Raw genomic sequence first — 25,315 nt, 5'->3', positions numbered from 1 at the left:
TGCAAGCACAGAACGGAAGAGCAGATTTGTGGCTCCTGCATGCAAGTGTATACATTGTTCATGATGGGAGTCATGTTACAACGTATACCGTATTTCAGAGCCATTGGCTGAGACCCAAGCAGGTACTGTGGTGTGACTCACATCCAAAACAAATCCTTACAGGAGAGTTCAGAGAGTTTACAGAAGATCACACATTAGAACCATGAAAGAGAATATTTCTTGCACTTAAAAAAGCACGTGCAGCACAAACAGGCACTCGTGATGTTGGTGACACAATTGTGGTGCGCACAATTGTAGGCACAGTCAAATCACACTAAGTTCACATTTCCTCAACTCAAGACAGTCAAGCTCAGTAGTACCACAAACAGATAAACACACAGCTCACATCGAGTACAGACACACGTGAACCAGGCATCAAAACAGGGACTTTCTCTGTCAAAAGGTACAAAACAATATTACCATGCATTTTATATAATTTCATAGAGAATTCTTTGACAAATTTTCTGAATGCTGTTATTTTTTTCTTGCCGCAAATATTAATCAGCATGCTTCAAGGGCAATATACAGTCGCTTTGCAAAAACAGTATCCATTGTATTTTGTAGCCACATCCCCAGAATCTCTTTTGCAACAAGAAACGCTAAGTGCCACTGTACCTCTGCCACATATAAGGAAAAACACGGCCATGATGCGAGCGGCACCAAGAAGAGTCAAAGCGGAGTGCTAGCTGCCACAGAGAGAGAGTGCAGGATGGGTGCCAAAAGGGAACAGCGGTGATCTGCAGCCCTTGATCTGCATAGTAAACATTACAATTGCACAGGTTTTCCCAGTGAAGCCATGACACAGCACAGACCCAAGAGGAACCTGATGGAGGAAGCCAGGTGAGGGATGGGCCGGGGGGCAGGAGAGGATCAGAGCCAGAAACTAAGAGCAGCGAATACACTGGACATGGAACAGATGGCGAGGGAGTGGTCAGGTTCAGAGCCTGAAGCCAGACAGGTTTGGGGGAGGATCTGGTTACTGAAGAGGGTGTCTTTGGTGTACAGAATCAGCCGAGTGAAGCCTCAAAGTTAAAATACATAAATAAGCAGGCAGGGGGAGGTTGTGCCTGTGAGTTGAGGGCTGTGTGGCGTGTAGTGGAGACATGGGGGTAAAAGCTAAGGCCACTCGTGGTGATAACGCCCTCCGTTCTTCTTCCTCTCCTTCTGCAGGTGCTCCAGTTCTGCTTCGTACATCATCTCCTGCATCAGGTACTTTTCCCTCCTCATACGATCGCAGAGATCCTTCGGCATGTCCGGAATGAGGTATGCTATGAAGGATTTGATCCCATACACCAGGTGCTGAGAAAAAGCATGAATCATTTATGAGTTACCTTCCACAGGACTGACACGTTTTACTTGCCAGTATTTGCTGCGCAATTGAATAAGCATGCAAAGCTTAATATGGTGTTCACCACAATAAAGAACTTTATGGGCCCTGTCATGTTTATAGGTGTATGTTATGCCAGTTTTTCTCACTATACAAATCATTGCACAATGTAGGGGTTTATTTTGTCTTTTTTTTGTGAAATTCCTCAACATAGTGTAGCAGCAAGATTCAATTAAAGCATTACATTCACTTAAATTGGGCTTGTGAGGTTTTAATTTAACATGGACAGCACATACATTAATAACAGGGGGATTTAGTTTTGCTGGTAAACACACAACAAAAGAAATGCTGACAGACCTCAAAGACGATGATGAAGGCCAGCCTGGCAGCCAAGACATGCCAGAACTGCAGGGTGAATTCGTACGGCACTGAGCTCCACGGCGGCGCTCTGTAGTCTCTGTACCTGCAGTATCTGAACTGGCTGCTGTTCTTCGTCTCCCACATGTCAAACACAGACAGGCTGCTGTTCATGTAGCCTCGCAAACACCTGAGGGAGGGAAGGAAAAGCTATCAGACCATAACACAAGCTGGCTGTATCTTAAGCTTACACATAATATTTAGTGCTTACTCATCCTCGTGGTGGTGTCCCTTGTCAACACACGGGCCATATTTGAAGGCGTAAACAAAGCGGGGGATGTAGTCTGAGGTAATGGCGATGACAAAGGCGTTGGTGATGACTGCCAGCACACCGATACCTTCGAGGATTCCATGCCAGATACCTGACAGTCACACCAGAGGAGAATAAACATTTTTCACGACTTTATAAAATGTAAAAGAAGACATTCAGTAACATGTTTATAAACCTGCATGCCTTCATCTACAACACATTTTAACTGAAGTTCTGTGTGGCTTGCGAAGCCTTTTATAGGTGAAACAAAGTGCATTAAGCAGAAGATAATGATAAACAACTGAAAAGGAAAATTCTACCCTTCAGTTAATAATTTACCAGAATGAGTTTCAACAGCCTACTGAGATGGCGAAAGAACATTTAGTTTATATATATACGCATAAACAGGCATATAACCAAATAATTTGTGATTGAATAGTAATGTGTTTTGGCTGCTTTATAATACTGTACTGTCAGTGGAGAAACATCATCTCCCTGCCTTTTTTTGCATTAGTCTCTGTATGATCCGTAAATGTCCGCTTAAACCCACAAAGGAGCTTTTCTCTTTGATTCTGTGCGACTGAAATATAACGTGTTCATTACAGCTGAAGAAATGTTAAATGTTTCAGGCTGGATTGTTCCTTTAATTACAGGGCAACATGCCACAAGAAGCATTTGATCACATATTATATGGCAGTTGGAGGGTATTTGTAATCATATGGAGAAGGCGAGGTGCAGCATATCGTGTTACAGACGCAGAAGATATGGGAACATATCTATCTCCATAGGATCGAAAATATTTGTTTTCCACAATGTTTTACTGTTGGAAAAGTGGCTTTGATCTAAAAAATACACCCATCAGTGTGTCTGAGAGACATAGAGGGGGGTGTGGGGGAAGTCAGAAATCACACAGACCTATGTCAGTGGCTCGAGCAGGCATGGGTCTCCTCCACTGAGTGACAAACTTGTAGGCGTCAAGACGAATCTCAATGATGTTGTTGAGCAGAGCCAGGAGAGGAGCCAGCGGGAACGCCGCTACAAAGATGGTGGTGAAGCCAAACTGGAGAACTGCAGATAAAAGAACCGTTTGGATGAACTTCAGAGGATGTCCGTCTCAACTCTGGCACAAACAACGTACATACTTTGAATGTTTTCCTTCCCTCTTCAGACAAATATAACACTCAAAAAGAGTGTAATATTTTACCCATTTCAAGGTATTCATCCACCAGTCCATGAGCGTTCATCGGCTGCAGATTCCAGTCTTTGTCCCACTGCGGAAGCTGGGCTTTATTCTCTACATTCTGCCCTCCACCGCCTACTTTCTTCATCTTTCTACGGGACCACCAGTTCTGCAGCAAGCTGAAAACGTAGCAAGTAGCTAACTGTCAACTCAAAGCATTTATTTCTGACAATTCACTGAGCACTGCAGGAAGCCTTTTACTAAGCCCCCCCCACAAGAGAATGTGATGGGTTTCTGCAGGAGAAAAAGCCTTTTCATATGTTAATGAGCTAAAGGACAAAAAAATAAATAAAAATACTACACCGATATTACATAAGGTTTGTAAACTACCAATCACTAGAATTTGCAGCAATACGGATTAAATGTGGCATTTCTGGCTCACAGGGGCAGTGTTGGCCTAAAGGTTAGAGAAGAGAGCTTGTGACCGAGAGGTTGTCGGATCAATCCCCAGACCAACAGGATAAAATCTGGGTAAGTGAAAGAGCAGCGCTTGTCCCTCCCTTGTTACCACCACTGAGGTGCCTTTAACCTCCAACCTGGAGCTGCTCAGTGACCAGCATATCAAACTGGCAGCAGCTTGCAGGTATGAATGTGTGTGAATGTGATCAGGGCGTTCCTGCAAAAGAGAGGCTGCCTCTCCTGTTTAAATAAAAATTTTAAAATAGAGAAAGACCCAGATGATTATAATAAAATATTACTTACGGATAACCGAGCTCCATGAAGTTGTTCCAGATTTGTTTGAAGAACATGATGACTCCCATTTGCAGGCACAGATCAATCAAACAGCCACTCGGGTGACACTGAGGAAAAATATATTTAAATAGCTAAACTGTAACATCCATATTTCATGCCCGATAATTCAAAGCCATGAGCGAATCCTGAGATACAACTCATTCCATTCTCATTTTTTGATAATTACAATTTAAAATCCCAGTAATTATGTGGTAGATTAATGGTTCACATAGTAATATAGAAATATGAATTACGTGACAACTCTAAATATATCCTAAGACAGAAGGCAATAATCAGCCCACTTATGGGGATGCCTAATTGCACTCACCTCCTCCAGTCTCCATCGATTAAAGAGTTTATTGTATTTTCCAGGCCTGCCAGCAAACCTGAACAGATTAAGATTGGCAACATTAGCTGCAAAATCCAATCAGAGGAAAACTAATAAGCATATCTGAGCATGAAAAAAAAGACACTTAAAGGTGCTAATTATGTCCGATAAACCACAGCGTGGTTACATTTTCAAGTCAAAGCAGTTTTTGTAAATGCTGAAACATTAGGTCCAAAAAGTAACTATACAATGAGAAGGGAAAGGATTCTTGGCAGATGTCATGACATGGGAGTTTGAAACAAAACATATTTGCACAATCACTCATTAAATTCACTATAAACAGGAACTGTAGAGTTCATGGCAGCGAGCGTACCTTCCGAGAAAGAAAGCGATGTAAAATGTGGAGCTGTTCAAATTTACAAACTGGAACAGGAACATCTTCAGAGAAAAGCTGTTCTCCCACTCAGACTCTGTCCGTGGGTGCTCTGAGGAGGGAGAAACAGGGGTCATTTGGGGTGAATAGGGGAGAAAATAAATGCTTGCCAACCATCTGGGAGGCAAAAGATAATGAAGGTATAAATGCATGCAGCATGTGGACAACGCTCACCTAAATTTGTCAGCAGAAAGGCCACCTTTTCATACACCTGACAAGATGATAGTACTCATAAGCATCAACAGGGAAAATGTTGAGGAGGATAATGATCATAAAAAAGAGAGGCAAATAGGAATATCAGCAACAACAACAACAACAAAAAACAATAATGAAATGTGTCATGAAACATTTGTTGGACAGAATATGTAAACGTGCCAGATGATGCTTGTCCAGACACCCACCACGTTGAGAGACATGATGATCATAAAGTTGATGCAGACGCCGGTGCCAGAGGTGGCAAACTGCCAGTTCTTCTTCACAAAATACCAGCGGAAAGAAGCAAACTTCTCCATCGCAATTAGACGGAATACCACCACGGCAAACACGGCTGTCAGAACGAGGGAAATCTAAGCAGAGATGATAGAGAGAAGGAGGCATAAAAGAGGGGATGTTATATGTGTGTGTGTGTGTGTGTGTGTGTGTGATGAACACTTCACTTGAGGTTGTAGAGGTTTTATCTTATAATAATATAATATATAATATAATAATAAAACTACAGTGCAGCATTAAATGGGAAACCAATAAAAAAAATTAACTATTTAAACACTCATTATTCAAATGTAATTGTTAAATAGGAGAAATTCAAAGTCAGAAAGGCCAAATCCACTATTTCCTCTCAATATGGTTATCATCCAGCAGGGGGAGATGTTATGCCACTGCTGGCACATCATAAACGCTTCAAAAGGTGGCACACAAAATAACGGTGATCTCACTCTGAGCCTGAATCCCAAAAGGGGAGATTATTCAAAGATCAAAGGGTTTACCATGAAGAATATTCCGGACACAGACACCATGAGCCGGCTGAGTTTGTCTGTGAAGGGCTGGAAAGGCTCGGGCTTGCCAGAGATGGGGTTGACTCTCTCCACCCCGGAGTACTTGGCTTCAAACTGAGGCCTCAGCTCCTCCTGATTCACAACACATCCAGTATTAACTATTGAACTGTGTATTCTTCTTCTTTTTATATCACATAAGCAGTGTCAGAAGAAGATGTGCTGCATGAACAAAAATTGTGAGGTAATAAAATGGTTTTTGATTTATTTATTTGAGGATATTGCTGATGTACCTCTTCCTCCTCCCAATCGATTAGATCCCAGTCATAAGTCAGTTCTGCCCTCCTCCTTTTCCAGAACTCCAGGAATACTGTGGCTGCAGAGGGGATCAGGAATCAACCATATTACTGATCAACTTTGATATATAACACACAGTATGACTGATAATCATGACTCAGACTGCTGTGTCCACTGTGGACACAATGCAGAACCAAAAACACCACATTGCGGCCAGACATCCTGAGTGAAACATAGGCTGCAGTGACGTGCATGGGTTATTATAGAAATTGATTACAGTCAGATTACAGGCTTTACTTGTACAATATGTCAACTCCCCAAGTTGTGTCTTTGTGAGGAGAGTTCCATTTTGTGTTAAAAGAAAGACATCAAAAGTGAGGCTTTCTGTGGGCAGAATTCACTCTGGAGGCATTGTTTCCTTTGTGTCAGACTCTATTGTGACTTCAGCTGTTGGTAATCTTTTTCTGTCAAGACTTTTCATGTATTCCGGTTTATTACAGATACATAACACCAGGGAAAAATGGCTTATATAAAGGCTGAATGGCACGCACACGTCAAAATCAACATTTATGTGGTTCAATATATGTGGAAAAATGTGTGTTAGTAGTATTAGCGCAAAGGCAGTGACAGATGGACCTCACCTTGGAGTCAGTGGAAAAGAAGAGTGCAATCATGTATGATCTATGATGGACAGCACACTGTAACACTATACTACTGATTCAGCCCTTTTGTCAGTTTTCATTAGACATACATATTATACATGTGGGAATTTGTTGCAGCGGGAGGAACGTCTAATGAAAAGTGACATGAGTATTCAATCAGTGCTGTGCAGCCTTAATACAGCTCTTTTTTTCTTTTCTTTTTTAAAATCTGAACATATTGCATTTGTTTGGAGGTGAAACAAAGAGTCAATTAATCAATGAACAGAAAATAATCCTTAACTATTTTAATAATTGAGTTATTTTTCGAGCAAAACTGCCAAACATTACTCAGTTCCAGATGCATTTCTTCATATTTCATATTTTATAGAAGAGTGAATATTTTATGGTTTTAGACTGTGGGTGAGACCAAACAAGCAATTGCATGACATCACCTTGGGCATTTGGACATTTTTACTATTTTGTGGAATCTTTCAGTCTACCCATTTAATCACGAAAATAACCAGCAGATTAATTGATACTAATTAAACTAAATGTTAGTTGCGGTCCTACGTGTATAATTTGGTAATACATTAAAAGTAAAACTAAATGATTCCAGCGATAAAGATAAATTCGGGACACACAAAGAAATTGTGACCTTTAAAAGCTCCAGAATATGAATCCTCAGTCAGAAAAACTTCAACTGCTTTTAAAGATGTTGAAGTTTAATATAGCTTGACCCACTTTTGTTTCAAGAGATGCCTACATTCGCTCCCTTGGGCTAACCAATTTTTCATCTCTACCTCGCACACACACGCTTACACACAGCAGACCTAGAGTGTACTTACTCAGTGGCGCAGTACTGTTACTTTGGTCCACATTGCCAAAAGCAGGGTTCAGAGCTGCAGACCTCAGCCAGCGAGGACAGCTGGACCTCTCTTGGCCTTCATTTAGCCCAAATACAGAACACAATGTGCCAAGTGTTCCCTTTGGGCACAGGTGATTTTTTACCACGCTGGCAGATAGATGGATCTGGGCCAGATGCTGCTCACACTCTACATTACCAAGATATTATAACTGTGGGAACCATAGTTGCAATATACCGCTATCATGGTGCAGTTCTACAGCCGAACGATACCATCTCCCCCTGGAGAAATGTTTAATTATCCTACTAATTACATCAGGACGGCACTGGGAGTGCAAGTGCAGATGTTCAATCTGAAAAACCTGCCAATGATTTATTGTACTGACAAATGAATTACAGAGTGAAGATCTTCTGTATTTGCACTGCACCGTGTTTACTGTATTGAATTCTCAGTTGAGAAGCTTAATATGTTTGGAGGAGTTGAGGAGAGTGGAAGCATGAGCACTGACACACTATTGTATAAATATATATTTGAATTCCAAAAGGGTTTGTATCAAGCAAAGCACACAGTTGATATAATACAACAAGTGTTCGCAAAATTAGGAAAAGGGGACAAAGAAAAACAGCCTCCACCTACCCCAAATAGCCATGAAGATGGCAAAGAACACAGTGCCGCCATTATCAAACAGATGGGTCACCTAGAAACACAAGCACATGAAGGGCTGCTCTGAAAACGTGCTTCCTGAAATGTTGGCATGAAACTGAATTATGACTTTGATATATTTTCAATTTCAACAGCTTCACTTTGGTCAAATGCATGTCATGACTTTGTGTCAACACCGTACTTCAGTTTCTCATCCTTGAGTTTGGGGCCTTGCATGAAACATTTCTTACAGCAATAGTCGACATTTAGGGGAATAAGCTATTTGCTTTCTTCCCGAGAGTAAGTTGTGAAAACTGATACCACTCTCAAATCTATATGGTAAATTTGAATATACAGTGAGCAGCCAATTAGCTTTGCATAAAGACTGGAAACATGGCAAAACAGCTAGCTTGGCTCAGTACAAAGGTAACAAATCTGGCTAATAGCACCTCTTAAGCTCACTAATTAATATGTTATATCTCGTTTATTTAATCTGTACAAAAAATGACCTGTACAAATGCTAAATAGTAATAAAAATGGTTGGACAGAGCAAGGCTAGCTGTTGGCCCGTTTCCAGTCTTCATGCTAAGCTAAGCTAATTGGCTGCTAGCTGTAGCTTCATATTTAACAGACAGACATAAGAGTGGTGTTGATCTTCTGACTCAACTCTTGGCAAGTAAAGAACGTAATTAAGTGTATTTCCAAAAATGTCTAACCAAGCCTTTAAAATATATATTTTTGTTTTCATATCTTCAATAGAAACTGTATGAAATACTTTTCAAATACATCATTATTTCAATATAATCCATTTAGACCTCCAAGATCTCTGTGATAATAGCATACTCTAATTCAAAAGATAACTTTTAAACTCTATAGTTTATGGTGATGAGAGTTTTTGGACATAAAAATGTTTGTAACAACTTTATAACACACTAGAAGAGACTGAGAAACTCTAACATACTGAAATGTTGTGACTACGGATGAATACCAGAACAGCACTGACCTTCGCGTAGACACAACTGTCACTCAGTGTCCACGGCTCACAGGTTTCCTCACACATAGGACACATGATGGTGGTGTTGGCTTCACAAATCTCTTTACTGGTGAAGCAATAAATCACAAAAGGACAGCAACAATCAAGAATATACATGTTTTAAATTACACATTCTACATTAATATCAATACAAGGGATTAGTGTGCATCTTATATGGTATGCAGATTGTGGGAACTGACCTGACTTGGCTGGAGTCCATAGTGAAGAGACCATAGAGGAAGACAAAAACACCAACCAAGGCGGCAGGGATCAACATGCCGGTGTACCAGCCCAACCATGCAAAGTAAAGACCGATTTTCTCACCAAAGTACCGCCTGAAAGCGAGATGGGGAAATAAAAAATGTTTATTAAACCTGGACATGTTCACTTGCAGTAATGTTGTGTGTGTAGTTAGTATACTTTGGGGCGGTTGTGGTAGCCTTATGGATAGGGAGGCAACTGGGCTGAATGGTCACGCAGTATAATGCTGTGGTGGGAAATTAATAAGTAACTGTATCTCCCTCCTAAACCATAGCTGTCAGGGTGCCCTCGAGTTAGACACTTATTTCACAACCATCATTTCACACCTCCAGTAAAGCAGCTCAGTAGCAATTAGCTGTATCAGGCAACTGGTTCCTTGTTTCAGATTAAGGGCTGATACACTAGGTTTATCACTACGAGTGAGCCCTTTGCCATTGTCATTTGATAGTTATTATAAAAATATTGATTAAAGACGCTTTAAATACAATATACTGCCATAAAGCCGATCTGCTTCTTTATTTGTAATATTCCCACAATACAACTGGAGACGATGGTAACAGTTTGATGAAAATCTCTGATGGGTGACACATATATTAAAGCTGAAAGCAGGGGAAAACACCTAGTCTGGCTCTGTCTAAGTTAACAAAAACATCTGTGTACCAGCATTTCTAAAGCTCAATAATTAACATGTTATATTTCGTTTGTTTAATGTGTACAAGCTATTCCTTGTCACCCTAAAGAGAAAAACACTGCTAAAACACAGCAGTGCAAAGGCAGCCACAAACTGAATTGAATTCATCCTAAACTGTTAACGTTAACTCCATCAGTTCGGAAATATCAGACATACTGGGATGTTGGGGAAAGATAAACACGTTTGTTCAGACAGCAGACTGTGATCAGAAACCTGGATATCTTTATAATTAGGGAGATGAACAACTCTTAATGTTCTATTGAAACAATACGTCCTGGATATGCTCAAAGACAGAACGAGGCTCATTATCAGGACACTAGAGCTCATGTAAACATCCAAAATGTCCTCCTAAATGGCCAAAAACAGCTCATGATGCAGTGTTGATTACCTGATGAGGTCCAGAGGCTGGTATTTGTACCAGATTCCCCAGCGGGCCCAGCGCTCATACAGAAGATGCCTGTGGTTCTGGGCACCATGCGTCTTAATTGGGTGTCTGCTCTTGTAACCACCCTGATGAGACAAAGAGTCGGGAACTGTCCATTGCAGGAAGAATTTAACAGTTTGAAAATTTGTAAATCTCAACAGCTTTTCAGCACAAATAAAAATCCTCTCACCTCATGAGGTGGAAATGCAGCCTCATATGTGTTGTTGCCCAATAACCGGTTGATACCTACAGTAGAATAAACCATGTCATGTCATAGGATGCAGAAATACCAACTACTGTAGAAAAGCACAAGGATGCCACATTAAAAATCAGTACCAGTCATGATTGAGATATGGGTCTGATTCATTTAAACCCACTCTTCCACAGTCATAACAATGTGTTGCATTATGTGTCAAGCTGCATTAAACAAGCACATCACAAGCCTAAAACACTCAGGTCAGGTTAGAATTTCAAATAGCTGCAAACACTTCAAAATAACCTTTTTCATTTTTTTACTTGGTGTAAAATCACAATAAACAGAATCAATTGGCTGCAGGCACTGTACTGTATGAAGCAGTAATGAATGACATGTTATTTTCCACAGGACAATATGGCATTGATTTGCATTGTCATCCCTGGACTGAAACTGTAGATAGTGAGAGCAGAAGGAAGGGGGGGGGTTTGAAAAGGATTTTCCACTCTTGTTGTGGACCTGATCTTATTTGTTGGAAAGTAGAGTGGTCAACAGTATTAAAAAAATTAACTTGAAATTTGTTCCAGTCCTACAAGGCCAAACTTTAATCAGCAAAATATGTCAGCGTCACAGTAGATGTGGGAGTAGACAGGCAGTTTGGTAACTGCTGATACTAAAACAGCCAGAAGGAGAGTAGGGATCAGCTACAACAGACACCAAAAGCTCAGCAGCAGCCCACATTTAATCATCCCACAGCAAAACAACAAACAAAGGCACAATCCTCCCCCCCCCACCACTACCTTACTGTGACTGCATTAAGCCAAATTAACAGCAAAATCTGTGCCCCTGATTGTTTTAGTAGTGACATAACAAACACAAACCAACCAGCAGGAAAATACAAAGATAACAAATAAAGACTTATTGTGTCTTTTGTATCTTTGCCACTAGTTGGCATTCATTATTTTGGGCTGATTCTGTAATGTAAAGTTAATGGTGAATAAAGCTCTAAAATGAACAGAAACAAACAATTTATTTCTAAAATATTTAGACCCTGATCCCTGCTCCTAAACAGGTCATTATGATGGATACTTGTACATTATTATATATAAATGAGCATGGAAATCCCTCGACACTAATGTGGCACTACTAGAAATATTGTTTAGTACGTAAGGAGCAAGAAGTGGTGCCTTACCCATCTTCAATTTTCCCTCCTCATACTTGGTGCGCTGCAGCACATGATGGAGGATTCTGCTTCTGGTGGAATTGGAGAAGAAGGTCTCTCTATTGTTGATAGTGAAGCTGTAACAGCACACTCCTTCAGTTATTCATCATGTAACAATATATCAATATCATCCAGCATTTAACGAGCTGAGCACAAAACGATGCAAAGCTCATTAAAATTCAATTTGTGGTGAAAAATTTGTGTTCATTCCAGCATCATTATTTAAAAAAAATGTCAAGGCTTCAAGTTTCTTCAAGTTTCATCAAAATTAAAATGAAAAAATAGGAAGAAATGGGGGAGAAATCTAATCATTTCATGCACATCTGTTGTAGTATTTCGAGATCTTATTTATAATCAGCTTGTCTTGATCATGAGGGTTCTGACTCACAATTATAAAATATACAAGACTGCTGGTTTCTAATTCCACATCCAGAGCTCAGGACATGAATGGATGTGATGCATGAGAGGGGACAGAGCGATACAGAGCGGGATAACTATCGGTTATCACTACTGATACAGACGCTGCCATTATGTGACACTGTGTTTCTGTGGTGGCATGAAGGACTGTGTACACGCCCTCCTTACTGATGCATGCGTGCTCTGCTGAAGGGGGCTGTGTAGCAATCACTTTCCTCCAGATCAGGCAAGGCCTCTTTGTCCAGCTTCATGGGATTTCGGGGAAGCCAACTTTTTATCTGACGACATCTCAGATGAAACCTGCTGCACAGACACACAGAGAAAACAGGATTAATAGCACAGATTAACATGAAGATTGTTTTCTTGCAGTGGCTCTGAACATTTTTCCCAAACACAACCCTTTCAAGCACATCAACTCACACCACTAAAAACAAGTTTACACACACACATGTACAGTACACGCACGCATTGCAGGCATCACACGGCAGACTATATTTTTTCATTTTCAAGTTGCTCAAGACTCCTGAACCTGAGAGTCACTCAAAGTATAATTCTATTTCTTTATATTACAGTCATGATTTAAGACAAGTTCAAGTTTGAAGGCATGCCCAGATTTCCTAAATTGTATTGTAAAATCCTTTAAATGTTTAATTAACTTAAGAAATAGAAACACTAATAAGAGTCTACAGCCATGCTAGCAGCTCTGTCAGTCTGTACTAAACTAAATGCTACCGCCAACATGCTAACATCCTCACAGTGTCAACGCTAACATGCTGATGTTGAGCCTGTATAATGTTTACCATGTTCACCATTGTGTTAGCATGCTAACATTTGCTAATTAGCACTAATCACAGAGCACACTCTCCAGATTTGCTGGAGAGGTCTCAGGTCAGGCTCCGCTCTGATATGGATTGAATAAATATAAATGTGAATTCTGGGTGAAAACCAACTGTAGTCAGAGAGCTTTTAGTGAACGTTGTAAAGGTGACAGGTATTATAAATAAAGTTATGATATCAACCCAACGGAGCTGTCACTACCTGCACATAGCCCATTTGTTCATCTTTACAGGGACGTGAGTTAGTGACAGACCATTAGTAAACACATAAAGCCTATTTACTACTCGGGTAAATTTTTCTTTTAGTAAAACACTGCAGGAGCTCTGAGGAAATCATAATAGCCTTCATTGTTCATAATGACTTCACTCTCACACAAGACTCAAAGTGCTTTGTTCTCAGTTGGACAGGTGGGCGAGTGATTCTTGTCTGTGTGATCTTTATCTGCTCGGTGTGTGTGTGTGTGTGCATGCGTGCGTGCGTGTCCTCCAAGCATGACCACTATGTACATATGTTACTGTATATTAAGGTGAAATAACACTATTATCAATATTTATATTCAATATAATCCATATTGTGAACACCTTCAACTTCAAGATGTGCAACTGACTACAGCATGTGTTTGTGATAGTTTATTGATATAGTAAATCAATCTGCATGGTTAAAAACATTTATAAGCTCTGTTCAAAACAGAGCCAAAGGGTGGAAGCAACATGAGTCACACACCACGTTTGCAGTTTAATGGATAAAAACCAGCAGTCCTTCATGACCAGTAATATCACACTTCACTAACTGTTGCCTGTTCAAAGCTTTACAAGGGCTCATTCATCCAAAACTTACACATAAACGTCTGCTATCATTGCTGTGGTTCAAACATCATTTCAGTTACCTCTCATCACTGGAGTGACAAACATATTAGGGTGTTTTTTATTAAGAATTTAAAGCTATAGTGTGTAGTTTCTGTCGCCTCCATGAGGAATTCTAAGTAATGACAACAACACTGTTGGCGCATTCACATGATACAAGCCTTCCGTGACACACACACACCACACATATATATATATACATACATATGTTTTCCCAAGATGGCGCCCGCCTGTATACGTGAACGGTACTGTCTTTATAAACTATCTTTTTAATAAACTGTCTGTACACTTACAAAGTGTGGGACTCGCTCTACAACTCACTTGTGTGTGAATCGGCTTAATGTATTTCCCCCAATCTCTTGCTGCGTTCCAGGCAACCCGTAACCCGTGTTTTCACAACCTTCTACCCGTAAAAGTGCCCTGGAACGGCAGTCAAACCCGTAACTTACTACCCGTGAACTCATACCAGATCGTTGTACTCCCAGTTACAGTTTTTGACGTCACACACATAAACAACAATGGCGACACCTGTTGATACTGTACAGATGCCGGTAATTAACGGTGAGAAATAGAAATAAATAGACATAAATAGGCAACGTAAAGTAATTCCGCACGTTGTAATCAAAACAATACACATACGATTGTATACTACTACAGGTTATGTTTATTAAATGAAGCCCAAAATATGTCGCCGACTAGAAATTGCTAGTATCAGCTAGCGCTAGCTAACGTCAACGTTCGGTAGCCACAGGCTAACATTAACGTTAGGTAGCCTAACCTGAACCCTGCCAACGGCACAATGTTTTGCTAGCCAGCTCGTGACTTTTCCTGGAATGCTACCAAGTCGTGAGTCGTGACTTGAAGTCGTAATTTACGGGCTAAAAATTGTGTCTGGAATGCAGCATCATGCAAAACAGTTACTATGGCCGAACACACAAAGAAGATCTAAAAAACAAGTGAAAGTGAGATTCAAAAACACACCTGCAATTATCGCTTCTCGCCATAGGTGGCACCAAAGGGAACGAAACAGATATTTGAGATTGTAACTTTAAAGCAAAAGAGGGTTTGTAGACTACACATAATTAAAATACACATGCAGTATGTTCAAACAAAAAGATGCTGCTATAAAAAGTATTTCAGTGATTTGTTGTTAGACTGTTTCTATCTGAATTCCAGTGAGATGGAAATTTGGAGTTCTGTGCAGAGCTTGGACCACTCTTGAACATCACATCAAAGTGCGAGTGCATCTCTCTAAAAATAGTATGCTAATCAGCCTGTGGAGCTCCATTTACTTGACTAAAATATTTAAAAAATTTTAATAGAAAAGCCCATCAAGTTTACAGTATTGTTCTCTCAACAAAGTGCCTGACGTGCAGGATGCTGTGCTTTTTGAAAAGGTTGGAAAGTTTAATTAATTCTATAAATGCAAAACGAATAATTATTCGCATTAATGTAAACAATGCAACAGTCTCTCGACGACTCTCCAACCATTTCAGTTAGTGCTACTAGTTAGTTAGTGCTGACACAGGGGGTGACTTTCCAATTTAAAATGTAATCCCAGACCTTACAGATACCTTTTATTTAGTAACAGTCTGTTTAAAGGGTTGATTAGTCCTGGACTAATTCATATTCACTCAGTGGTTGGGTTTAGAAAGCACAATGACAGTTTGACTCAAACTTTCTCTGTTGGAGTTTCTCACTGAGGTGACTGATAACTTTAGTCTTAAAACAGTATCCACAGCTCACATTACGGCTCAAGCCTTGCAGCTGTACTGCTCACGAATTTCATTAGAGGCAGTGAAGCATCCAGCTTCCTGTCCCCACAGAGAAAAATAATCCAATACCTTAAATCTACTTACCTGCCCAGGGTTTTGCTCTTCCAGTCCGTAAAGTAACATTTTTTCCTTAAAGAATAAAAAAAGAAGTCAGAAAAACTGGAAGAAGTTGCCAGCCACTGAAAAAAACTTTAAGTTTAAAGCTCAATATTTTTTTATCTAACTACGGTTACCTGAAAGGCATTCGGATGTTCATCTGCTCTGCATATTTGCAAAGTGTATCCCAAGGAGCATGGACCTTCACAAACATGATGTCGTTGTTCGTCAAGGAGGGCTTTCAGATTAAAAAGAAACACAGGACTTTGAGAACTGAGTTGAGAAATCAAGGAAATGAAAGTCTTCTAAAACCAAACTTTGTTATTTGTACCTCCTTCTCCAGCATTAGACCCTCAGCCCGCAAATTCTTCTCAAAGGTGCACCTCTTTTCCACCTGTGGACTGGACTTCTTGTAAACCAGGATGTAGTCAATACGCTTTTTCCCATCTCGGAAAAACAGTCCAGAGGAAATAGCTTGTTTCTTTCCCTGAAGCAACAAGATTTCCTATATGAATTTCAGATGCAGGGATGCTAATCACAGGACTGATCATGTTTGAAGCTTCTTAGAGGGTCAATGACAAAATTAACTGTGTAGACAGTGTAACATTGGGAACATTAATGGCAATAATTATGGATTACTGGGAGCGTGGTACCTGACGTGAATCTGTGCAGGCCTCTAGTTTAGCACGGGTGACAGGCTTTTGTAGCGGAAATGACTCATCTGGTTTTGTTTCACACGTTACCTCTGACTCCTCCACGTACTGATCCTTTCCATCCTCTGCTGCACACAGACAAAGCACGATCAATGAAGACAGTTATTCAACTGGTGATGCACCACAAAGTATCCTATCTGCATTAAGTCTTTTGTCATTGCTCAAGTCAATATTTTACTTAATCCAACTGCCAACATTGAAATTAGATCTGAGCTAAATCCAAGTAATTCCAATGTGGGTGCCAGCTTGAGATGCAATTTAACAGATCCATGCACCGATGTTGAAAGAAGGCCAATCACATTTCCTTCCTTCCTGAATCTCTACACATCCCACTAACAAACAAAATAAAGTTTTGTTAAACCCACACTCTGAGGCAAAACAAACAATAGACTGTACCAAGAAAACCCTTTCTATAAGCTCAATGTTTTGAAACCTCATCAGATCGCCTTTCTTTGCCACAAACAAGAAGTCCGCCTAATTGACGAGAAATAACTCTTTTGCAACACAACATATGGCTTTTCCATTTTCAGTGCTATGTGGTATGTATTGCCAAAGAGGAGGACAGTAGATTTAGTGGGTATAACAATCCATCTGTCTAAATCTCGTAATACATGCATACTGTAATTGCATGACATAGTTTACACCCTATAGTTATAGAGAGATGTATCATGTCACAGCACAAGGTATGTGTGACAGCTTTGCTCATTTCTCTGATCAAATGTGTCTCTACTTCACCATCAAATAAGCTGGGCGTGACTATAGTCAGAATGTCTTTATACTGCTGTATTGAAATCAAGTGTAAGAAATCTAAATTATTCCAACAATTTTTTATTATTACAAATATGTCTGGAAAAAAACTGCATTGGTTAATTTGCTCCACTGAAATCATGGAAGCATCAAAACATAACAGTTTCATTAAGTAACTGAAGTTAAATTAGAGTCTTAAACAATAATGTGTTGTTTTTAGTGTGGGTTAGCACATAATGGGACCTTGGACAGAAAGATTTAAGTTTGAAAGCAAAATCACTGTGACCTTTTTTATACTTTCTTTCTTGAGTTTTATTTTAATCAGCATATTCCCTGATCCAGGCTGGGACTGGAAGAAAATCCTTATCCATCTCTTCTGTCTATTTTAAGATCACAACTGAGCAGTGAAAATCTTTAGAAATCACCATATATATAGAATAGTGAAACGTCGCCATAGCTGCTTGCTTTTTGATTTCATTATGATAAAGCTGAAATGACTCAGTCAGAACTTTGGTCAACATGGGGCGCTGTAAAGAATCCAAAAGCAGTCTGAATTTATGCTGACAGATCATGCTGCGTTTTCACACAGCAAGGAGCCATGGGAATCTATTAAAGCATCTCCAGTTTAAGGTGCTGTGTTACATAATTGTAGGCTACTGTAAAATGAGTACAATAACAGTAAAACTAAACATTTTGGGTTAAGTCTCCAGCAGCAGTACATTCAGTTCAGACCTATCAAAACACATCTGTCAGTGTACACAGGTGGGAAGCTGGTTGGTCTGTCCTCGCTCTCTCCTTCTGTCTGAACCCTCCTCAGGACAAGAGAAAACCGACCGGTTCATCAGATGTCTATTTTTAGCACGACAAAAAAAAGCCACTTTTCACCAAAATAGCAACACATCACCTTGTGCTGCCTCATTTGCATTAAAACTGCATCTCATTTCTCACTTTTGCACACTGCATGCAAATACTAAAGGGGTCGGGCAAAGGGCGTCTCAAGGTCACAAACATACCAACATGTTGAAGTGCTGCATGTGCTCGAGCCCTCACTGTCAATGGCCTCTGAAGATTCTTGAAGATATTAAGACTGAATAAATTCCCCTCTCCAACAGGGATTTGCATTGTTTCCAGTTCGTACTGTGATGCATTGTTTCCTTGCAACAGCTTTTCCAACACTATCTCACTGCCTCTGAAAGTGCACCAGACACATGTGACTGTGTTTTCTAAATGCGCTGTAGCATTATCACATTCTGCTCAATCAATATTGTGCACTCACATTAAATGGCACTAATGTGTAACAACCATATGAACAAAATAATGTGCAAAACTTGCATGTGCATCTGAAAAAAAACTTGCAAAACCTTTACATTTGTCTAAGGGAAACAAAATAGAGGAATAGAAGACAATCACTTAAAAACTAATGGTAATAAAAGGTATTTAGTATATGGCAATTTTGCTAATTGGTATGAAACCTAACATGATCTTCCTTTGACACAGAATTTGCTATAATGAGTAATTTACTGCAAAGTTAAAATAGTTTTTCATTAAGTCTTTGTTACTTTGACTAACCACTGCAGAAACCTCCACGGTAATCTTTAGAATCCACACATGACTGAAGCATCTTATCCACTAATGGGTTTCAGAAGTCGTTAGTACAAAGTAAGTTCTCTCAGCAGACTGACCTGTCTGCGGGCGCAGGAGGCTGCAGGAGGTGCTGATGCTCTGACTCAGACCCTCAACTTCTGGTTTTGACTCCGGGCTCAGAGGCACAGACAGGAAGTGGTTGAGGTTGATTGGATGAGTCTGACTCTGGGCCAGGCAGGGCAGGCTGCGGCGAGACGGCTTCAGGCTCTTCTCCTTCAGGATCTCGCTGATGCTGGTGTGCATGCCTGAGGACGAGAGGAACAGAGGAAGAGTGGGGGTCATTTTACTAGTCGTTTATAGAAAAAAAATGAGAGGAAAATAAAAGACCCTGAAGCTAAATCTTGAACTTTTTTTATTACATATTTATACATTTATATCATGTTTATATGACTGCATGCTTTGATAAAAAAAATTATATTTTATAGGGCTGTCAAACGATGAATTTTTTTGAATTTCTATAGTTAATCGCGATTAATCGCATGTTTTATCACATGATTAAAATTGTATTATTTTGCATTTCAGAACAGTTTTTAAGTACATATTAACAATGGAAAGCAATTTTTACCAGTGTATCTTGATTGGGAATCAAATGAATGCAAAGAAAGTGACTTTATGAACTTGATTTTAATTGTATTTGTTTATTATTTATTTATTTACTGTAAACAAAAGAAAAATGCGTGAATCTAGTCACACATTTGAATCTAGAGTCAATATAGTGTGCAGTAACTCCTAAATAATTTTGATTACTTACTGACGTCCAGTGATCACCTTGCATCACTTTGCTGCAGTTCCAGTTTGGCTGCTTTCTCCGTGTCGTACAGGCTGTGTATGCGTGGGTGAAACTACTGTCCCCCTCAACGGCAATGTATAAGACGGGTCAGAACATGCCAACCGTAGTCTTTAAGACCCGAGTCTTCTACGATGCTGACAGGTGTGCGGTTAGTTGCCACCCATTTTGCAAGAGCCGTAGTCATTTTTCATCCACAGGTCAGCAACTAGCACTCTCCAAAATAGTGCTTTGCCTAAGCCTTCTAACGTCAACCTGAGTCACGTTAACTGTACTACTATGCTTAGCCCGTAGGTGGTAGCCCAAGCTTGACGTGCTTCGGTGATATTTTTAATTCGGCTTTACACAATGTGCATATGGCTTTCGACCCATCCGGGAGGTTTGGAAAATAAAAAGCGCTATTCAGAATTTCGTTGCTGCTGTCTTTCTCCATCATGCCTTCAGCCTGCAGCAGCAGGATGTTTTACGAGGAAGTATGGCAAAGTGCGGCAAAGGGTCAAAATAGTAGTCTGTTAGGCACGAAGCAAAGCCGGGTGAAGAGAAAATAAATGGCAGCATGTGAGTAATGCGATTAAAAAAAAATGAACGCGTTATGCTCGGCCCTTAATCGCTATCCATTAACACGTTAATGCTGACAACCCTAATATTTTAGTGAGAAACACTTGCATTAAGGGATGGATTGGATGAGGCTCGGCTCTTTGGTGAAGCTCTGCTGGGACGCACACACAAAATGAAATCTTACTTAAGTCAATAAAAACAAAAAAACGTATTACATAGGGAGGAGGTTGGGGTGGTGCTGCGACCTATAGCAGCTAATGGCATTGCCACGAAGGTATCGGCAAAGTAGTCAGGAAGAAATGTCAGGTCATTATGGCTGCACTGTGCATCTGCATGAGTATGACTGCATGAGGCAATACAAGTCAAAACAGCTGATGAATGAGCCAGTGATAGGGAAGCATGAAAGGGGCTTTCCACGCCACAGGTTCATTTTAAGCCATACTCAGCTTGTGAAAACAGTTGTATAATGCAGCTCTGAAGGGAGCTTTATACAGTCTGAGATAATAACCATGATGATGTCTTCGGGTTTATCAACAAATGTATAACAGAAAACCCAAACAGACTGAGGGCCTCATATACTAACGCTTTTGTGCCCAATTCTATGGTGTTCCGTAGGGAACGTTGGGGAACGTTAGTTTCTGGTTCCCTAAAGGTTCGTTTTTGGTCTGGTTTGAACTAACGTTTAGGGAACGTTCCCTCATGGTTATAACGTCCCCTAAACGTTAAGGGAACCAACCAACTGAAACATTCTCCTGTGGTTGCACTGTACCTCCACACAACGTTCCCGTTTGGTTGTTTTTTGGTTGTTTTTGGTTGTTCTGAGTGCGGTTTTGAAAATGTTTATTTATACCAGCTCCATTTAAGTTTTTGAAGTAGCATATAAAAAGGTTTGCAGTCACTTGATTTAGATTCACTCAAAAATGATTGGTCTTATACAACATAGCAAGAGAATATATTTATTTTTAGGCTGATAACAATTTTGTTAAAAACAATACTTTTGTGCTTGATTTCGTTTTTTGTTTTTTTTAACTGTATTATGTGAAAATACTTAAAAACAAGAATCTATCACTAGAACGATTTTCACAACTAAGAAAATTCACTTCTTTCATTTCACATTTCACACTTCACTAACAAGTGGCTCAGTTCAGCGTACAAATCCAACCGTTACACAGACAGTAGGTGTTTCTCAATGTCAAGGAAGGATTCTTGACATTGAGAAATGCCTAGTGCCTCTGCTTTCAGGTGACTGATTCAAGTCCTGTCCTGACTTCCGTATACAACACCGGTATACACACCTGGCAAACAGGGCAGACAAAAGATCCGTTCGTTTGGTCCCAAATTCGAACTGAAATACTGCCATTGACTAAAACATATGCTGACTACACTTCACCGACGGTGTTATAATGCAAGGTAGGACGAAGATACCAAGAAAGACATTGTCGGCGGTCAACAGTAAAGACTTTTCTCCGCTTAAGACTACTAGCCCGTATGCCAACGTGGGAAACAAGTTAGCTATGCTGCGAGCGCTGCTAGCCCCATGGATACATCAAAGTTGGACACAGAGACTGAGCCTTCCCTCGGGGAGCTGAACTCAGTCGGAGTCACTGAATGCACGTCCAAATTGGAGGCTGTAATTCACCATGTGTTCTATTAATACAATCATGGTATTATCTTAGGATACAGCCAAGGGCTGTATGCTGTAAAGCCTGTGACATGGATGAGAGATAAATCCATGGATGTATTAAGAAAAGCTCTATTCACGAAACTGCAGGCTAACCTAGCACGACATAATGATGACACCTCCTTGGTTGTCTAAATACATTCATCGTTTATTTAGATAATCATGGTAAGACCTTAAGTACAGACTATGTATTATTATTTACACTTCAAATATTCTTTTTGCAATCAGTACAAATTGCATAGTCTTTTATTTCAGATGAACCCAACTTTTGTATTCATGAAACAGCAACATTTCAAAGTGGCTTGTTTGGTGCATATTTTTCCATGTAGCTCTTAGTCTCGGCCCTCCTTCGCTACCAAATGGGTCTGACCCATGAGTTTGCTGGGGGGCAGGGGGAGCTGCCCCCTGGTGGCTGAAACGGATAATTGCATTGTTTAAAAAAATTAGTGGAATAATTACGTCTGACATGATCAGATATTTTATAAATATCTTAAATAACACAAAACAACTAACTGGTGGTACGTAATACATCTGATTTCATATACTGCTTTAGTAAAAAAAATATTACCTGGCTGACGATGGGAGCAGCAGGACGCAAAAAACGAAAATTACTGTTGCACTAGTCTGGACATCTTACCGTGCCAAGGTTGCAATAAAGGTTTCCTAAATGCCACATTTGATGTCAGCTTACTAACTGATTGTGGGTTTTGTGTAGATTTTGACTTTTATACGTTTATTCCACTTTGTTTAAACGGCGAAGTGGAGGAAGTAACTAGTGACAAGTCCATAGCAACCAGTTTGTGTGTTGAATATTACCCAGAGTAGAGGTCAACCGATATGGGTTTTCTCTGGCCGATGCCGATGCTGATCTTTAGAAATCAGGGTCAGCCGATGGCCGATAAATGCTGCCGATTTATTTTGGCCGATGTGTGCTTGTTTTTAAACCTCTATTTGAAAGATAAAATGTAACACTAATATACACAGAATTTCTCAACAAAAACATTTATTGAACACTTCACCAATCTACACTTGTATACTTCAATTAAAAATGTATAATGTAAAAACATACTGTATATTGTATAAATAATGTATGAAAAATATATTAAATAAATGAAACAGGTAAGAAGAAAATAAACTTTGTCAAATAAACTTCAATGAAAAAATAAAGTTTAGTGCACTTTATTATACTTCTGAGAATACAAATCTACAAGCTGTAATATTATTAGTAATCTCAACACTATTTCCTCCTAACGCCTGTTGAATCACATAAGACTAGGGATATCTAAAGTCAATTCTTGTTCACCTTGTTTGTTAGATCATTGTTCATTTGTTGAAGTGTTTTATCTGTGTTTTGGGGATCCTACTGTTACATGTCCTGTTGCACTCATTAGGATCTTATCTGAGCAGATTTCTGTCATTCAAACAACTCTTAGGCTAGTTGTAATTAAAAACTTGTCTAAATTGTAAAGGCTGGAGGCAGCTGGTCTGGGTGCGCTGTAAAAAATGTTGCCAATTCATGTTTTTAACACTAGGCTGCCCGCAGATGTGCCTGCCTATTAATCGGCTTGATATACTGGGATATTGGCCCATGCCGATTATGTAAAAAAATGCCAAAAATCGGCCGATTAATCGGTCGACCTCTAACCCAGAGTGCCTTGCTGAATGGTCTCAATAGTTTGTTTTATTTCATGTGAATACTAGTTTACTAGAGGAGTAACTTAGTATTTGAAGTAATTCTGTAATGCAGGAAGTGTGCATTTAGTTTCCATGCTTATTGTGTTTCCACAACAATGTTAGTGAGTAAATCTACTGAAATGGCCACCACACCACAACAGAGGAGTGTGATGCGTCAGATGAGAATGCAGAGGTTTAGTCACATATGTCATGGCTGTAAAAAAAAAAACAATGGGAATCTGTATATATTTGCCAAGTGCAAACCAGTACAGAACATATTGATAAATTGCTGGGGGACGGTCATGCCTTTTTTCCAAATTGTTTTGGAGGGTCATAGAAATTTTTTTACTGGCAAGGGGAGGGTCATGTCTTTTTTGGCTAAAGGTCCCAAAACTCCTCCGGTGGCCCCTTAACATTTATGCATGCATTTAAGAAACCTGTCATATTTCCTACCATGGAACTTCTGAAATTCAACCTGGTTCTTTTTTCTTATTTGTATAGTTTCTGATTGTTATATTATTTTTTTAGGCCTTTTATATTTTTTGTATTTTGTTAATTTTATATTAAAGTTTTAAATCCCATCAAGTTTGCCTGTTCATTCATTCCTGCCAATATATAATAATTTATTCCTGCTCATGCACAGACAGTTTAAACTAATAATAAAATTGGTACCACAGTCGTTAGTTATTTAAAGGTTAGGGGAATGTAAAAAATAACGTTAGGGGAATGTTCCCTTAAGGTTACAACGGTAGGGGAATGTTAGTGGAACGTTCTGAGAACGGTCGATGTAACCAAAAAGTAACGTTCCCTAAACGCCAGGAAAACTTTCCATGGGAACCAAAAACTAACCTTCAGGGAATGTACCCGCAACCAAAAACGAATGTTCCCAGAATGTTCTGGGAACCAAAAATTGTTACCTGGGTAAACAGGCGGTAAAAGCGCAGACTGCCTGTCGCGGGAACTGAAAATGGCAAATTGCGCTTTTCCGTGTCATGCATATGCATTCACGGGAGGGTCAAGGGGAAAGTGGGAGTTTTCCATAAAGAGATGGGAGGGGAACATGGATGTGTTGAGGGGAAGCGTAAAGTGCGCCTAATTATGTATTCCGCGGTATTGAACGAAAACCTCCCGTGACAGCACGCCTCTATTTTGCGGTGAAAATTCTCCACCTCTTAAAAGCAGGTGTAAACCAGCCGCAAGCGGGTTTCCTCGCATGCCTCCTGGTGAAATGGCAGCAGTAATCCGAGCAAGACAAAGACATAGGTCAAGGAGATGAGCTGAAAAGATTTTTGCCACAAGATTCACACTTTTTCAGTTGAGTGAACACGAAATCATTACGCGTTACAGACGCCATGCAATATTACAGTTACTGGAAGAAATTAAAGATGACAATGAATCTCCAACTCAGTGTTAACATTCCATTCCAGCAGTTGTTAAACTCCTCCATACATCACAAATATTGGCATCAGAATCATTTCAAACAGTCATAGCATCAGCAGTG

General features: G+C 39.8%; 1 protein-coding gene across 1 annotated transcript; it reads right to left on the bottom strand.

The window, feature by feature from the left end:
* Positions 1-866: 866 nt before the first annotated feature.
* ano3 (anoctamin 3) lies at positions 867-19,357 on the bottom strand. The gene is made up of 24 exons (XM_078257150.1): positions 19,153-19,357; positions 16,664-16,791; positions 16,342-16,497; positions 16,148-16,248; positions 15,999-16,043; positions 12,608-12,742; positions 11,993-12,099; positions 10,798-10,853; positions 10,572-10,693; positions 9,432-9,566; positions 9,202-9,298; positions 8,193-8,253; positions 6,049-6,131; positions 5,750-5,890; positions 5,168-5,332; positions 4,941-4,977; positions 4,707-4,818; positions 4,334-4,391; positions 3,976-4,073; positions 3,238-3,392; positions 2,949-3,101; positions 1,995-2,145; positions 1,724-1,913; positions 867-1,338 (listed from the first exon to the last, which is right to left on the bottom strand). The coding sequence occupies exons 1-24, from the start codon at positions 19,355-19,357 to the stop codon at positions 1,156-1,158; spliced, it is 2,874 nt and encodes a 957-aa protein (XP_078113276.1). The 3' UTR covers positions 867-1,155.
* Between the last annotated feature and the right edge of the window lie 5,958 nt (positions 19,358-25,315).

Source organism: Sander vitreus, chromosome 8 (assembly GCF_031162955.1).
Source record: "Sander vitreus isolate 19-12246 chromosome 8, sanVit1, whole genome shotgun sequence".
NCBI lineage: Eukaryota > Metazoa > Chordata > Actinopteri > Perciformes > Percidae > Sander > Sander vitreus.
Note: the sequence above shows the minus strand (reverse complement) of the source record. Positions and strands in the feature narration are given on the sequence as shown.